The 12,707-nt window shown below is 58.0% G+C and overlaps 1 protein-coding gene across 1 annotated transcript; it reads right to left on the reverse strand.

Moving 5' to 3' along the window:
• Window positions 1-627: 627 nt before the first annotated feature.
• ZNF444 (zinc finger protein 444) lies at window positions 628-3,630 on the reverse strand. The gene is given in 4 exon segments (XM_056137030.1): window positions 628-832; window positions 834-1,270; window positions 2,299-2,383; window positions 3,297-3,630. Coding segments are annotated over 4 exon segments (981 nt in total). The 5' UTR covers window positions 3,621-3,630; the 3' UTR covers window positions 628-697.
• Window positions 3,631-12,707: the final 9,077 nt, after the last annotated feature.

Below are 12,707 nucleotides of genomic sequence, written 5' to 3' on the forward strand. Positions count from 1 at the left end.
AACAGGGACCACAGGGGTTGGGGGGGGGGGGCTGAGATGATGGCAGAGGTCTGAGTCTGTACACTGTTCCTGGGCTTTGGGGGTGAAGGTGCCTGTACCCATCCTTGCAGAGCACCATGGCCCTGCTTCTAGGGTCACAGTTCAGCCTCTGGTGCAGCCCCAGATCCAGGAGAGTACCTGGAGAATCCTGATGACCTGGGGTGACCTATATACAAAGTGACACCTGACGCAGGGGAGTGGGTGCCCCATGGCCAGATAATGCTGTGGGGAAGGAGGTCCGGGGTGTTCACACAGCACTACTTCAGTCCCTCAGATTTGGTCTGGGGGAACCCACGCAGGGAGTCCCCACTCTCGGCAAGTCCATGGGTCCCTGGACCCAGACCCGGCCCTTCAGGTGCCTCTGGACCCTCAAGCCTGCTCCCTGCTCCGCTTCTGGGCTCCAGAGGGAAGGCGGTCGGGAAACTGAAAGGGAGAGAAAGGGAGTTGGGAAAGGAGAGGCAGAAGCCCGGGGACAGAGGAGGGAGTGAGATTCGCACAGGAGGTGGAAACCCCTAGAAGATGGGAGTGTGGTGTGAGGGGGTACAGGAAGAGGCGGGTGTTGGGGAGAGGGAGAGCTGGGGGGAGGGTGTCGGAGAGGAGGCACAGACAGAGCAGGGAGTGGCCGTGCCCGTGGGGCGGTGGGGAGGGGCAGCCGCAGCTAGCCCAAGGGCCAGGCCGGAAAGGGTCCACCCCCGTCGGGAGCCGGGGCAGCAGCCCGGCCGTGGATGCGCTGGTGGCGGAGCACGTGCTCGCGGCGCCCGAAGCCCTTGCCGCACTGCCAGCAAGCGAAGGGGGCGCGCGCCCGAGTGCGTCTTGCGGTGGCGCACCAGGTGCTCCCGCCAGTAGAAGGCCTTCCCACACTCGCAGCACGCGTGCGGCTTCTCTCGCACCGCCAGCGGCCGCAGCGCGGGGCTGCCCGCGGCGGGCACGCCGGGGTGCGTGCCGCGATGTCGCCGCAGGTGCTCCTTGCGCCGGAAGGCTTTGCCGCACTCGGGGCAAGCGTGAGGCTTGTCAGCAGCAAGGTTCTGCCGCGGGCGCAGCAGGTGGGCTGGCTTCAGCGCTGTCTGGCCGCACTCGGGGCACGACGTGGCCGTGGCACCTGGGGCCGCCAGCAAGGTGGGGAGGGCGGGCAGACAGGGTGCCAGCGGAGGGCTGCCTGGTTCCTGCTTGTAAGGACGCGTGGGCTGGGCGTCCGCTGTGGCTGGCACCTCAGCCCCAGTGACTGCATCTCCTGCCGGGGAAAGGTGCAGGTCAGTGTTGGTAGGGGCATTGGCAGCGCTGGAGAGGGACCCAGGTGGCACCGGAGTGGGGCAAAGAGGGGAGTGTTACGACTCGCGCCCATGTCCTTTGCACCCTGGGCAGTGCCTACACACTTTAGTGCCCAATAAACAGGCGGAGGTAAGGCTGGGAAGGGTGGATGAAAGACGATACATGCATGGATGATGGGTGGATGAATAAGTGGGTTGATAGATGGTGCCTACGTGGATTATCTGATGGGTGGTTATGAATAGATGGATGGGTGTAGGTCCAGGAGAATTCTGGAAGATGGAGTGAGCAGATGGACTATCAGGTTGGTGGGCAGGGAGCACCATGAGGGACAGACACACATGAGCAGAAGGTACATAAATGGGTTAATGGGGGCAGGACAGTGGGGGGCTGGGGAGTGATCTGGTACTTGGGTAAGGGTCTGGTGGGGATCCAGGTAAATGGGGAACACGAGAGGAATAAGCTGTGTGGGTAGATGAACCCCGTATTTCCTTTCTCTGGGTTTGCAAACGGTTGTAGGACTCAGGAGTTAAGGCCACCTCTGTCGCTTACTGCTGACTCACAGGTACACCTGGGTCAGCTGGCTGGTGGGGAGAACGCATGGCCATGCCAGGCCCAGCTCTGGCCCGGCACTGCAGGGCTCTGGGTCACCAGGAGCACCTCCAAGCACTGAGCCTGAAGTTGGTCCTGAATCCTGTTGGTTGTGGCCCCAAAACAAAAACATTCCAAGGGGTTACCATTGCCCACCACACCCCCAGCATATGCCCCACTATGAGGAGCTCCCATGCTCTTCCAGGGGTTCCGGAGGAGGCACAGCTGTATCCAGCTTAACCCCAGACCATTACCCACAAAGAGGGACACGCTTATTGCCCAACTCTGTTATGCAAACTCACACTTGGGGCAGGCAGGACTGTGGTAAGACATGGGCCATGCATGCATGAACATAATGGAGCCCCAGCCTGGCAGAAGAGGGGAGGGAGTTGGGGGGCTCACCTAGGGGCATCATCCCGCCTTCTTCCTTTCCCACGCTGACCCCAGAGTCGGCTGACTCGTCCCGAGGCACCCTCACTGCTGGTCCCTGAGTCAAAGACATCGATGTCCACTGAAGCCTTGGCACCTACATCCTGGGGCTGCCACTTCCAATGGGGGAGCCCCCACCCCCACGGGGATGCCCCACCCCCTCCAGCTGAGCCAGCTCCACCATGTCTGCAGGGCCAACTGCAGGGCTTTCGATGACCCAGGAGTACTGTTACTCTGGGATGAACAGCAGTGGGCATGGGGGTCATGGGGCTCACAGTGTGGTGGTGGCTACCTTCACAGGGAGCTCTATAAACTGTGCACCCCAAACCACAGCAGGGTGGGGAAGGCACAAAAAGGTAGAGCAGAAGCTACCTGAGGAGGCCTCCAATAAGCACCTGAAGCAAATACTGGCTCAGGTCAGCGCCATCTCCAAGAAGGTCCATGTGAGGCTGGGTTTGACTCACACCTGTACCAGCATGCAGACACTCGCACAGAGTTCCATCATGCATGCATGTGTGCACGCAGCCCCAGCCCAGGCAAATGGGCTCAGCATACACACGCATGCATACGCCAGGCACATACATGCACACATTTCCTCTGTTGGTGCACTGAGCAGGGTCAACCTCCCCAGAGGCACCCACGCTTAGCTGTTTCCACACAGCATCTGCCATATCAGCCACGGCCACACTAGACAACCCCCCTAATTGTGACCACAATGTGGAGAACAGGTATGGGAGGCAGGTTTGAGTCTCTCAGGCAGCGTGTACCTCTCCTCACCCCACCCTCACTACCGAACCACCCTGAACCTTTCCCAGCACCCCCATCCTCACCCTTTGGAGGGTCTCTCCCACCCGCCCCGCTAGTTATGGTCCCATATGGGTGGCGCCTTGAAGGAGTTTCTTAGTGGCAGGTTCCCTTCTCCACTGTCACTCCCAGCATCTCTGTAGGGCAGTGCAAGCGGCCCTGCTCACCCAGAGCTCCTCCAGCAGGGCCACGGCCTCCTCTCCACTCTGCGGCCGCCGGCTGCACACCCAGGACTGCACGTCGGCAGGTAGCGCACTCAGGAACTGCTCCAGCACCAGCAGCTCCAGCATCTGCTCCTTGGTGTGCAGTTCTGGCCGCAGCCAGTCCCGGCACAGTGCACGCAGCAGCCCCAGAGCCTCCCTTGGTCCCGGCGCATCGCCCAGGTGGAAGTGGCGGAAGCGGTGCCAGGGTGAATCCAGAGCCAGGCCCTCATCCACCTGGCCCTCCTGCTTCACAGGGGCAGGCTGGGGTGGCAGCGACGAGCCTTCCATGTGGCTGGCAGCACCTGCAGGGGATTGGGGGGTTGGCTGTGAGGACGGCTCCTGGGGCAGGGCCCACACCCCAAGAGGTGTCCGGGGAGTGGGCAGGGCTTCCCCACAGTACTAAGGAAGAAAGGGGACTCAGGCACATCTTGGGTGGCTCTTTTCAGGCTGGAGATTTGGGCTGGGTGTGGGGTGACTGGTCTGGATGCGCGTCAAACAGTCCGCAGATTGCTCCTCCACACCCACCCGATCCCCTCTGAACCTGCCCCCCTAAATTCAGTGTTGCAGTGCTCTACTGGGGTGCCTGGGCAAGCTGGACTGTCAGCATGAGGATAGGCTCATCTGGGTTGAGAGCTGGATCCAGACTCACTGGCCAGGGCACCCTAGAAGTGCAAGCCACCCACTGACATCAGCCCTGCCCACACCAGGCTCGGGGGGTGGGGGGGGGGCAGAGCTGCAGGGCCAGGGGCCTGAGTGGGACAGGACCAGAAGAAGGCAGGGCTAGAATGGAGAAGGGGCCACAAATGGGACAGGATGGACTGGAGTGGCTGGGGTAGAGAGGGCAGGCAGAAAGCAGGAAGAGAGAGGCAGGGCCAGAGAGAAGGAAGAGGCACAGCAGGGGCAGAGAGGGTGGGAGCTGGAGAGCAGCAGGGTCAGGAAAGAGGAATGGGGGGGGGCAGGAGAGGAATGGGGGGTGGGGCCAAGAGAGAGGAATATAGGTGGGGCCAGGAGAGGAATGGGGAGTGGGGCCAGGAGAGGAAGTGGGGCGGGGCCAGGAGAGAGGAATAGAGGGGGTGAGGTCTGGAGAGGAGCTCACCAAGACCGGTCCTGACTGGCACTTGATGGCAGACTTCCAGCCTCCAGATCTGTGGGGCGTCTCAGTGACCAGTGGGAGCCTCTGGCTGTATTCAAGCGACTACAGACTACCAGGACCTGGGAACTCATAGACGGGTTAGGAGACATTGCAGATGGTCAGCATATTCTCCACATCCTTTCTCTCTTTATAAAGCCTCCCAGTCCCTCAAAGCATCTCCCCTTCTCCCTTCCAGAAAACAGAAACTTTGGGCACAGGGACAAAACAAGCCCAGGAACAAGACCTCACTAGATGGGAACAGGCAGCCCCACCCCAAAGTGGCCCACAGGGACACTGAAATGGGAGGGGGTGCCAGGTGCGCAATGAGCCCTGGTGGGCCAAGGCTGAGTGCAGCTCAAATGTGGAACCAGCCAGAGGGCAGGTCCCAACCCAAGATCAATCTGTGCTTCCTTTCTGCCTGTTCGGGCACAGTTGGGGCCAGTCCTAGGAGGAACCTCTGACATGCGCACACAACTCCGCACCTGCTTTTCCCATACACCCTCAAGCACAGGCCCTGAGCTGAATCCAGGATGTGGGAGAACCACTGGCCCCTGGCTGGGGTTTTCATTGGAGTATTGTGGGGCCCACAAGATCTGGCACTGACCAATGGGATGGGCAGGGGCTGGGCCAAGGCTTACCTCTGCACAGTGGGATCACCCCAACCACAGGAAATGCTTACATCCAGGTGAACCCGGTATGCTCAAGTCACCAGCCAGAAGAGGAAGTCTAGACAATTTCTGCCCTGAGGGGATCAGGGCTTCCTTTGTCCATTTCATCCCTGGGGCGCCTGGAACTGGCCCAGGGTTGTGCTAATGTGTGCTCAATGTCCCTTCCACTCACTGTCTCTCTGGAGGTCCAGCCTGGCCCCCTGACAGAGCCAGTGGCAAAGACACAGATCCCCAGTGCATGGCATTGGAAAGGCTGTCAGGAAAGGACTCTCGAAGAGTCTTCAGAGCCTGTGCTCCAGGGTCTACAGTGAGATCCTGGGTGCAGGGCTCAAGCTCTTCTCAGGGTCCCAAGCACCAGGTGGCGCAGGCCCATACTGAGGCAAGTTGGGTATAGTGCACCGCAGGGTGGCACAGAGTCTGGGGACTGCAAGGGCTGGCACCTGCCTTACATGCCTCCCCCTCATACACACACCAGAATCTGGGGTGAGTCCAGAGCTGCAGGGGAGCCCCGCGAAGGTCACATGCATGTGCACCCACTCCAGGACTCAGAAAGTGTGACCCAGAGCTGAAGATGTGTTCTCTGAGGTCCGCTTCTGGGAGATAGGGCCAAGAGCAGCCCCTCCAGCCAGGAGGGCTCCGAGCCTATCCTCGGAGCACCCTCACTCCACGCTGGCAGCATGGAGGTGCCAGCTGGCCCTCGCCCAAAGTGATGCCAGAGCAAACTCCCCAACTATGACCCCAGTACAGCCTCTAGAGTGCAGAGAGGGCACAGCTCAGCCGCGGGAGGGGTGGGGGGTGTCGATATTTACCCCATCCACCGGCCTGCCCCCTAGCGGTTCTTGGACAAGGCTTCAGGGCACCTCAAACACAAGGCGGCGCCACCTCCCAGGATGAAAGAGAAGCTGCACCTAAGCCAGGGGGCGCGGTGGGAGAAGAAGCCCAGGTGCGGGCAGCAGCCCCACATCCCAGCTAGTCTGCTCAGTGGCTGTTCCCAGCTCCCAACTACAAACAACTGAAACTAGCCTTAGGCCAGGAAAGGCAGGTAACTGCAGGACGCTGGGCTTCAGGGGTGCAGCTTCAGACCCGCAAACATCGAACTGACGCATTTGCACCCTTAACCGACATAATCCTGCCACAGGCCAACAGGTGGAAGCCCCCCCACCTCCTCGCTTCCTCAGAGATAGATGGGGAAGGACTGTTCCGACCCGCTGGTCTCGTACGGCTAACGCCAGTGCTGGGCAGCCGGAACGGGCGCAGGCACGGGCCGGCTGCAACCCCGCGTCCGGGCACCGGCTCCGCGACAGACCCGGGCCGTCCCCAGCCCTTCCAGCAAACCTTCCCGAATGGGGTCCCCATTTCGCCGATCACACCCCCGCGGCCCAGCTCGCCACTGCTGGGCACCCCCCACTTCCCAACTCCCGCTTCCTCCGCTCCAACAACCCTCCCCTCTTCCCAACCTTCCCCCACCGCCCCTGCACCCCAGGTCCTTCCCATCCCCCACCCCGACTTCTTCCGGCCTCCAGCGCCCCCTCCCCAAAGCTTACCCACCGCCCCATCCTTCTTGCCTTTCTCCCCTTGCTCACCTCACTCTCCAAGGCGAGGGCCCCCAAGCCGCCTCGACGCCTCGCACATGCGTACAAGGCTCAGCGGGACTCCATGCCCCGGCAGGCTGTGCGCCAAAGTCCTCCGTCCCCCGCCTGGCCACACTCCCGGACACCCGGATGTTCGTTCCGCTCCACAAACCTCCCCCGATTTCTCGTCTCCATCTTCTCCCTCGGCTCCCGTCGCGAACGGAACTACACTTCCCAGGAGGCACAGCGGCAAGAGTCGGCTTCCCATTGGCTCTCGCGTTCCTCCAGCATCAGAACTACATTTCCCGAGAGCCGATGAGACGCAGCCGCTGCCCATTAGGCCTCCCCGGCGCGAGGCTCGGACATTCCCAGCAGGCTCGCGGGGGTCTGGAGCGCGAGTGCTAGAAGACAGCCCGCCCAGTCTGCCTGAGAAACCGGGTTTCTGAACGCGTAAAAGGGAGATGTCAGCCTAGAGACCTCTTATGGCTTTCTGTCCGCTGCCCCAGGCAGAAGAGAGGTGGGAGGTGAGCGCGCTTGAGGGGACCAGCCCTGCCGGAGGGGAGTTCGCTCACCGTTTCCGGCCTCAGTTTCCACTCCTGCGATCCGGTGGGAGTCTCAGCCTCCCCACTTCGGAAACGGGGAGCATGCACATGAGCCATACGTTTGATGTCCCCGCGCTGCGACATATAAAGGAAGAAGAAGCAGGCCCGCAGGCTGAGCACGGGCTTTTCACGCAGGAGGCACCAAGCCGAGCCTCACACTGCCAGGTGTGACTCCAAGTCAAGATAATACAAACATAAACGGAAGGAGGCCCGCCCGCAGCGATAGGACAGGGTAGAGGGCCTTTGCCTTGCATGCAGCCGACGCGGATGCCATTTCCTCATCCCTTATGGTCTCCCCCCCCCCCCCCCCCCCCCGCACAGCTGGTTGTGGCTCCAAAACCAAAAATATCACTAATGATAACCTGAGGGTTCCATATCTGCGGGGGTATGGGGATGAGGTCATAGTGAGACCCTGTGAGCTCCTGGCAGTCGTTGATGGAAAAAAAAAAAAAAACTTGCCCCGGGGTTCTGCAGGACCCCAGTGAGAGTTGGGACTTGAGCCCCTTGGGCCCCCCGTGCAGCTTCTGGAAGCTCGTCCTCCTCTTCTCCAGCCTGTTGGGCCCCGGAGCACTCTGGACTCCTCCAGTGTCCTCTCGAACATCAGAGGGCATGGGCCATGCACTGCCCTGCCCCAAACCTTGGGCGGCAGCCAGAGGGGAGGTGAACTATTGCCTGTGCCACGACTTACCACGACGACACTCAGGGATTGGGGCCTGGTGCAGAGGGAGACACTGCATGGTTCGGTGCAGCCCCAGTGGACCCCCTCCAGCACCATTCCCCACACCCCATCCCAGCAGCACCACATGGCTGGGCCCTGAGTATGAATGTCTGTGCATGGGTCAACTGAGTATAGACAGGAGGGACTCACTCTAGCACTACCAGAAGCAACCCTCAAATAGTGGGCTTGGAGTAGGCCCCAAATAAATCATGGGGACCTCTCTAGGCAAGGATGTGGCTTAAGCAGTGGCACACTGGACGGGGGGTGCTGGGTTGCATCTCTGCACCGCATACCCCCTCTCCTCAGCCCCTCAGACCTGCCTGATGATCTGGCCTGATTCAGGGGGGAGTGACCACTCCGGGGGGTTCATAGGCTTCCTCGCTCTGTGCTCAAGTGGCCCCTGATGGTGTTTCAGGGACCCTATATGGCCCCAGGGATTGGAGCTGGTTGTGCCCTTCCCCACATATAACCCTACCGTGTCTCCCACTGAAGCACTTTCCTAGCCAAATGCAGGGGTTGTGGTTCCTGAGTGCATCTCTGCCATGCACTCAGCAATGGGGGTAGGGGGCACTCAGGTGGTCTGACCCCTGACCCCAGAGCCCAGGCCAACTCCTGACTCCTGGGATTTGATCCTGCTACCCCGGGGTGTTGGTGGAACCCACTGTCTCCACCCCAGATCAGTGAGTGTCATGAGGAGGTCACAGCTCCCCAGCGTCCTGCAGTCTAGGATATAGAGAGTGCGTGGGGGACCAGGATCAACACTGGTCATGACACTTGCTGGGAGCAGAAGTGATGTCATCCTGGTCAGTGAAAGGTGAAGGGGGATATATGGGCACTGCCTCCAACAGGGGGTAGCCAGTAGTACCCCTTCCTGCCGATGGTGAACCCCTCACCTGGACACCCGGTTCAGGGCAGGAGAGGTTACTGGCCTGGACTCCCAGCCACCAGACTGCAGGGTACTGTGGGCACCCCAGGGGGTGGGGTAGGGTGGGATATGTATGACTTTATGTGTATGTTGTATGTCTGCATGTTGTGTATGTGGTGTGTACGTGCACATTGTGTGCACATGTGAACATGCTCAGAGGGTGATGTGTGTGCTTGGGTCTCTCCTGTGACCACATGGGGGTCCTTAGGCTCTGCTAATACTAGGTAGCCCCGGGTTCAGAGGCTATTAGGTCTGTGTGGTGCTAGCAGGGCCCCAAGTCACAGGTCTAGTGAGAACCAATTCTCCCTACTGTCCACCTAGTACAGCCCAGAATCCTCAGTGACCAAAGGCCACCACCTAAGGCTTTCTTTCCCAAGCCCCTCCCCACCCCATACCCAAATTGGAGCTCTCACATCTGGAGAGCAAGAGCTTCCCACACCCCCAGGGCAGGATTCTTGCAGCATGCAGCCCTTCCCCTGCAGAGCTGTAATTATTACCCCAAATAATAATTAAGTCTTCCTCCTGGTGGGGCTTCAGAGGCTCCTCCAGGGCATGGTGAGGTAGCCAGCACCCAAGATGAATGATGAACAGATAGAGAGGGCTGCTCCCTACCAGGATTGGCACTCAGCCTACAGAGCTCGCTCTCCAGTCCCTCTTTTTGCTAATTATGAATTTTGGGTCTAGGCTCTTAATACCTACTTCTGCCAGTATGTAAGCCCTGGATCTCTGTGCCAAGTGACTGACCTTTTTGGAAACCCTTCCCTCTGCCCCGGTGCAGCCATAGCACCCAGGGAGCCCAGAAGCCAGGGGCCCCCATGAGCGCATGTGGAACCCTCTCTCCCATGTCTGGGAGGGAGCAGAATGGGTGGTCAAAAGGAAAAGGACGTCAGCCCTCACCTGCCAGGCTCGAAAGGCCGCAGTTTTATTGCTCATCTATTCACAACCCTCCTTAATCCTCTCAGGTTATCGATAGCTCTGTCCTTGCCAAAGAAGGTCCTGCTTGAACTGGGCAGCTCAGATGTAACTTTCCCTTCCTTTCCTCTTTCCTTCTTCCACAGGGGTCTGGTGGTGCTCAGGGCTCACTCCTGCCGGGCGGAGGGGGGGGGGGGAGGGCAGGGGGGACAATATGGAATGCAGGGGATTGAACTCGAACTGGAACTCAGGTTGGTTGTGTGCAAGACTAGCACCTTCGGCAGCCACATGCCCTCTGGCCCCATGTTTGCTCTGGGTACACAGGATGCAGCTCTCCAGTTCAACTCAATGCAGGGTTATCTGAGGTGCTTCCAGCCTGGGGTTTGTTTGTAGCGTTTCTCTCTCAGAGGGTATCAAGTTTTAGAGAAGAGGTAGCAGGAAACGGATCCAATTCTGTCTTGCAGAGGGGGTTTTATTTCATTTTAAGGAAGCAGAGCACTCTGGGTTTTCGCTGTTTCCTTGGTGGGGTTGGGGCACAAGCTTTGTATGCTAGAGTAGGGTTGATCCCTGCTCAGCAGACCCATCCCTGGGGCCCAAAACCAACTGGAAGAGTTAAGGCTTCTTAACTTAAGGATGTGCCCTACACCTCACCCCCATGGAAGACTCAGGGCCCATGAGTTGTTATTACGTGCTGCTAAGAGGGGGATCATTCCCTTATAGGAGAGATGACCCCTCCAAAGCACACTGGTCCCCTTCAAAGAAGGTGCTGGGAACAGGAGGAGGGTTCACCCCTGGAACTCTCACCCAGACATGACCCCCCCCCCCACCGCAGACTGTGAGCATGGGATGCAGGAGCAGTGAAGGGATAGGGTTCATTCTAGGGTGAAGTGGGGTCAGAGAAAGAAGGGCCTGACTCACTCTCCTGGGTGCTAGCTGTTGCTACTAAGTAAAAGGCACTGGGCACTCAATGGCTTGCCTGCCACCCCTCCTCAGCACCAGGGGGTCCCACTGCCAGTTCACTCCTTTGTCACATCTTCCCCCACCCCCCACCCCTTGAATGGTTAGAGCCAGTGATACAGAATGGGCCATTCCTAGGGACCCATGAAAGAAACTGCACCTTCCCTGGGGAACTTTTTTTTTCTTTTATGAGCCACACTCAGTGATGCTCAGGAATTACTCCTGGTGGTGCATGAGGGAACATACGGGACACTGGAAATCGAAACGAGGTCAGCTGCATTTGTGGCAAGTACATTTACCATCCTTCATTGTACTATTGTTCCAGCCCCTCAGGGGGAACTTTTAAGAGGTGAGCGTGGCAAAAGGAGAGAGAGAACAAAAGAGAATGCCCTGCCACAGAGGCAGAGTGGGATGAGGGGGATGGGGGGGGGGGGAGATACTGGGATTTGTGGTGGTGAAAAATGGGCACTGGTGGAGGGATGGATAGTTGATCACTGTATAACTGAAACCCAAGCACAAAAATTTGTAAGTCTACAACTGTACTTCATGGTGTTTCACTAATAAAAATTAAAAAAAAAAAAGAGGTGAGGGTGGGTTGTAAACTTTTATAGTCTCTCACCTTCCTGAGGATGCCTCTGGTAAACCACAAATGAAGCAAGCAGAACCAAAAAACCAGGGAGTCCAGGCCCCTGTAATTCTTGAGCTTCTGGATCAAGACACTCCTGAAGGTGTAAATATCTAAATTTATCTGGTTGTTATACTAAGTTCCCCCTTCCTGTTTTAACTGTCTTTCTGTCTCTTGCAACCCAGCCCTAGCTGTTATAGTCTTGGTAGTTTATGACTGACTTCCTAGGGACTGGATTACTTGAGGCACTGAAGAAAAGGTTAGGTTAAGTCAGACGACCCATCCACTGTCCTCTACACAGAACTGCCAGAGTGAGCAAAATATAATCATAGTAAAGAACATGGTTTTTTATTTGCAGTTCAAATAAATGATTTGGGTGGGGGGGATAAATATCACATTTTTTTCTTAATCTTGGGACCATGTCCAGAGGTGCTCAGGGGACCCTTGTGGTATTGGGAATCAAAGTCAGGGGCTGGTCCCAAATGCTAAGCATGTATTACAGCCCATTGAGACAGAACTGGCCCAGAACCATTACACTTTTGTTTTTGCCTTTTTGGGTCACATTAGCAATGCTCAGGGGTTACTCCTCAATCTGTACTCTGGAATTATTCTTGGCAGTGCTCAGGGGGCCATATGGGATGTTGGGGAACTGCACTACTGGCTGTACTATCACTCTGGTCCTACGATGCTTTTACATCGAAGGAAAAACGAAGTCCCTTATCAATGTGCTGCATGTCCCATAGCTTCCCCAGGTATAAGGAGCACTTGAGGATGGAGGACTTGGACTTGGGAGGTGGGCATGGGGCTGGGTCACACATGGCTTTGGTGACAGAGTGCTTGTCCCATGTTTAGTCTTGGCGGCCAGGAGAATCTCATATGCGACTTCTTTGTGCCTGGGGGCTGCCCACTGACAGCAGTCCCTATCTGTAGGAGGGAGATGCCAAAGGGGATCAGCAGTGGTTCCGGGGCTGCATCCCTAACCCTCATATCCCCCTTTATTCCAAACCTGAGCCAGGCTTGTATGCGCAGAGCTTGGGGTTTCTGGGGCAGAATGATAGGGACCTGAGTAGGCCACAGTGACAGTGAGCCCGTTATCTAGGCAGGCGAGGCTTCTGCAAGCAAGACCTCACCTGGCCCTCCCAGCAGGTTCCCGACTTCAAGGAATCCTGTGAAGCTTCCCAGCAATGCAGCAAGGGCGCCCAACAAATTGCTCTAAGGCCCTCTGGACACTGCAGTCTGTTTTGAAGGAAGGTTTGGGGTGAATT

This window comes from Sorex fumeus, unplaced genomic scaffold (assembly GCF_029834395.1).
Source record: "Sorex fumeus unplaced genomic scaffold, SorFum_2.1 ptg000122l, whole genome shotgun sequence".
NCBI classification, from domain to species: domain Eukaryota; kingdom Metazoa; phylum Chordata; class Mammalia; order Eulipotyphla; family Soricidae; genus Sorex; species Sorex fumeus.